Raw genomic sequence first — 4,311 nt, 5'->3', positions numbered from 1 at the left:
AGCGCGCGTGGCTCCAGGTCGCTGTTCACGATGGAGTAGGAGACGCGACCGTTAGTCCCCAGGTCGGGGTCCGAGGCGCTGACTTGGGCAATGGAAGCACCCGGAGGGTTGTTCTCAGCAATGTGGACCAAATAGAAAGCCTGTTCGAAAACTGGCGCGTTGTCGTTGACATCTGCGATCTGCAGAGTGATGCTTATAATAGAGGAGAGGGGCGGCCTTCCCCTATCGGTGGCCAATACAGTGATGTTGTATTCCGGAATCTCCTCCCGGTCCAGGGGCCCATCTGTCACTAACTTGTAATAGTTCTTCGAGTAAGATTTCAGTATAAACTCGGCGTTTCCCAAGATGCGGCAGTAAACTTCTCCATTTTCTCCAGAGTCTCTATCTCTTGTTTTTATCAAGGCAATCACAGTTCCTGGTGGTGAATCTTCTGGCAGGGGAGTAAATACTGAAGTGATAATCACTTCAGGTGCACAATCATTCTCATCGAGAATTTCAACTTGGATACTGCAGTGGGCTGCTAGATCTCCAGGATCTTTTGCTTCTACACTGAAAGTGTAACTATTAGCAATTTCAAAATCAAAATCATCCTTTGTTGTGATTTCTCCTGTTCTTTTATCTAAGTTAAAGAACTGTTCCACTAGTTCGCCCACATTATGAAAGGAGTAGGTGATCTCTGCATTGACACCCTCGTCCTGGTCAGTAGCAGTTACTTGAAGCACAGAGAAGCCCCGGGGCACACCTTCCTGCAAGCTGACCTTGTATATATCCTGGATGAACACTGGGGGGTTATCGTTAGCATCGGTCACTTGAATTTGGATCTGGGTGGAGCCACTTTGGGGTGGGTCCCCACCATCCACAGCTGTTAGAACCAATTGATGGAAATTCTGTTCTTCTCTGTCTAAAGAATGTTTCAGAACCAACTCAGGATATTTACGTCCATCTGCAGTTTGTTTCTCTGCTAGATCAAAGTGCTCATTGTCATTAAGATGGTATCTTTGCAGTGAATTCGGACCAGCATCTGAATCCAGGGCCGGGTCTAGTGGAAATGTTTTACCTGGCTTGGTGGATTCTACAATTTTTAATTCAATCTTACTCTGTTTGAATAGTGGGGTGTTGTCATTTATATCCTGCACTATTACTGCTACATGGAAAATATTTAGTGGGTTTTCAGCGACAGTATCGAAATCCAGAATACACAGAGGCTTCTTTCCGCATATCTGCTCTCGGTCTATTCTGTCACTCACAATTAAGTCCCCACTCTCAGGGTTTACAGTGAAATATTCTTTCTCCGCGCTAACCCGCAGCTTCCGGGCTGGCAAGTCCTGGACCCTGAGCCCCAGATCCTTGGCGAGGTTTCCTACCACCGAGTTTTGGGCCAGCTCTTCGGGAACTGAATAGCGGATTTGACTCGGGAGAGCCCCTCGTAACAAAGACAGCAGGAAAGCCAACAATACCTGCCGCCACCGCGCTGGGCTGCTCCTCTCTGCGCTCGGCCTCATCCTGTCTCCACGGTGGCTCTGCTTTTTGGTCGGGAGGAGAAATAAGCCCTCCGTGGATGGCAAAAGCCTGGGTAGGGTCTCCCTTCCTGCTTTTGTTTTCTGTATCCGAATCTTTACTGGTCTCCTCTAAGTGGCTGGTTTGAGCAGGAAGTTACCCTCTAAGAGGCTCCCAAATGCATCTTCTCTCACTTTTTTGACCTACAGCGACACCCAGAGGTTTTCCCGTGGAAGTGCACCAATTGCTTGTAAATGTTTTGAGAAAATATTTCTTTTCTGAATTTACAGAGACTGTTTGTTTTTCAAATGGTATATATTCATATAGCTCCAAACTGGAAAGGCACATACAGCATACTGCCTCCTCTCTGCTTTCAACAACACATTTCTCCCAGGAGAAATAAGTGTTAGATTTTTTGTGTGTACCATTCCAGAGATATGTTTTGTATACTGCAGATTTTTATAAATGTTCTCCCCCCTTAATACGTAAATGTAAGTATACAATATACTATGTTCTGCACCTTGCTTTTTTCACTCATTATATCTTGAAATTATTTCATATCAATAGATAAAGAGCTTTCTCATTTATTTCTTCCATCATATTGTTGCACAATAATTTACTTAACCAGAAATACTATTTTCTAAAAGAAACCCAGTGCGCATTCAAACAGAAGTACATTTTCAGTGTGATATTAGGGTAAAAATTATCTACTGCTTTCCTAGACATTTAAAATATGTATCACTCTGATTCTGGAATGTATTCCTTTTTTTTTAAGATTTTATTTATTTGACAGAGAGAGAGGGAATACAAGCAGGGGGAGTGGGAGAGGGAGAAGCAGACTTCCCACGGAGCAGGGAGCCCCACGCGGGGCTTGATCCCAGGACCCTGAGATCATGACCTGAGACAAAGGCAGGCGGCGCTTAACGACTAAGCCACCCAGGCGCCCCCTGGAATGTATTCCTAATGCCACATCCAAACGTGCCTGACACAGTTTCAGGCCAACTGATATTTCCAAATTTTATTTTAAAGCTTCAGTACTTTAAATAATCTCTTCTTAGAATCTCTCTCAATATTATTTCCTCTCTCCTTTCCCCATGACAGCTAATTGCATCACATGACAGTCTGTTTTTCTATGTATCGCAACACACTTTCCCACAAAGACTAAAGCATTTAGAAACTAAAATGCTCCTTCTTAAGTTAAATTGAGGCATAGTCCACAATCTACTGCTACAAAACCAGGTATCTAAAGAGCACTAATATGTGTAGCCCTAGACATTCATGAATTCTTAGTTAACTCACAGAACTAAAGGAAAGCACAAGGAACAAAAGTGTTGCATATGTCTTGCATACAAAATATTTCCCCCATATCAGATCATCCCAGAGCCACCTCAGAGCTAACTGAGAGCAATTTTCAGGAATAGGGATGAGGCCTACTTCATAAGTAGCATAAATCATATCAATTCAGAATCCAAGTTACCCAACCTTTATAAGTGACTCTCATGATGAAAAAGGAAAGATTTTGAAAACTGTTTTCCTTAGAAATTGAGAAGGATCTTATAGTGATGCCATAATAGAAAATTTGGAAATTATTAAAATTACTCCTTCCACCTAAAGATGAATGAAATAAAATGGGCAATATTTTTGGTAATCACAGAAATGCACAAAGGAATCATACATAGTGACTGCTGATGCATCTCACAAACTGCAACAACAAAATACTTGAAATACACCAATCCAGTTGAGAAGTTATCCCTGTTAAAATTATATCTAAAAGTTAATATTTTCTCCGGTATTTATAAATTACCACTGTTTAATTATAATGGAAAATACCCTTTCAAGGAAAAAAAGAAAACTTCAAGCAAAGTGTAAAAAAGTGGACATTTAAAAATAGTCTAGAATTGGGGCACCTAGGTGGCTCAGTTGGTTAGGCGACTGCCTTTGGCTCAGGTCATGATCCTGGAGTCCCTGAATGGAGTTCCACATCGGGCTCCCTGCTCGGCAGGGAGTCTGCTCCTCCCTCTGACCCTAATCCCTCTCATGTTCTCTCTCTCATTCTCTCTCTCGAATAAATAAATAAAATCTTTAAAAAATTGTCTAGAGTCAATAACGGCTTCATAAGACAGAATAATATGATTTTACACAATTGCCTTTCATTTCAGTTCTTCTTCTTCTTCTTCTTCTTCTTCTTCTTCTTCTTCTTCTTCTTCTTCTTCTTCTTCTTCCTCTTCCCCTTCCCCTTCCTCTTCCCCTTCCCCTTCCCCTTCCCCTTTCTTCTTCTTTCTTCTTCTCCTTCTCCTTCTCCTTCTCCTTCTCCTTCTCCTTTTCTCCTTCTCCTTCTCCTTCTCCTTCTCCTTCTCCTTCTCCTTCTCCTTTTTAAGTCATTCTCTAGAGTGCCTGGGTGGCTCAGTTGGTTAAGCATCTGACTCTTGATTTCAGCTCTGGTCTTGTCCTCAGGATCATGAGTTCTAGCCCTGTCTTGGGCTTCACGATGGGTGTGGAGCCTACTTAAAAAAATAAAAAATAAAATAATCTCTACACCCAACATAGAGGCTCGAACTCATGACCCCAAGATTGAGTCACATGCTCTACCCACTGAGCAGCCAAATGCCCTGCATTTCCCGGTTCTAATCTATCCTTTCACTAATGCCTAAATGAAAATGTCACTTAAAGAAGAGAGACAGAGGTATAAAATTAAGAGAGTGTTGCTGAAACTGTAACTAAATGAAGACTACAAATGATAAGTAATAAACTTTTAAGAGTAGTAACTGCTATTGATTATTCTTGAGGGATCATCCGCCCATCCCCTTTATTATT

The 4,311-nt window shown here is 42.0% G+C and overlaps 1 protein-coding gene across 1 annotated transcript; it reads right to left on the bottom strand.

Annotated features, from left to right (window-relative positions):
- Positions 1–5: 5 nt before the first annotated feature.
- Positions 6–3,674, bottom strand: LOC112818211 (protocadherin gamma-B2-like; the record flags this gene model as incomplete). Its single annotated transcript, XM_025865404.2, has 1 exon — positions 6–3,674. A coding segment is annotated over exon 1 (1,497 nt), but the record flags the coding sequence as incomplete, so codon positions are not given.
- Positions 3,675–4,311: the final 637 nt, after the last annotated feature.

The sequence above is a fragment of the Callorhinus ursinus genome, unplaced genomic scaffold, assembly GCF_003265705.2.
Source record: "Callorhinus ursinus isolate GAN/ISIS: 27379988/994484 unplaced genomic scaffold, GSC_fseal_2.0 scaffold3773, whole genome shotgun sequence".
Classification (NCBI taxonomy): Eukaryota; Metazoa; Chordata; class Mammalia; order Carnivora; family Otariidae; genus Callorhinus; species Callorhinus ursinus.
Note: the sequence above shows the minus strand (reverse complement) of the source record. Positions and strands in the feature narration are given on the sequence as shown.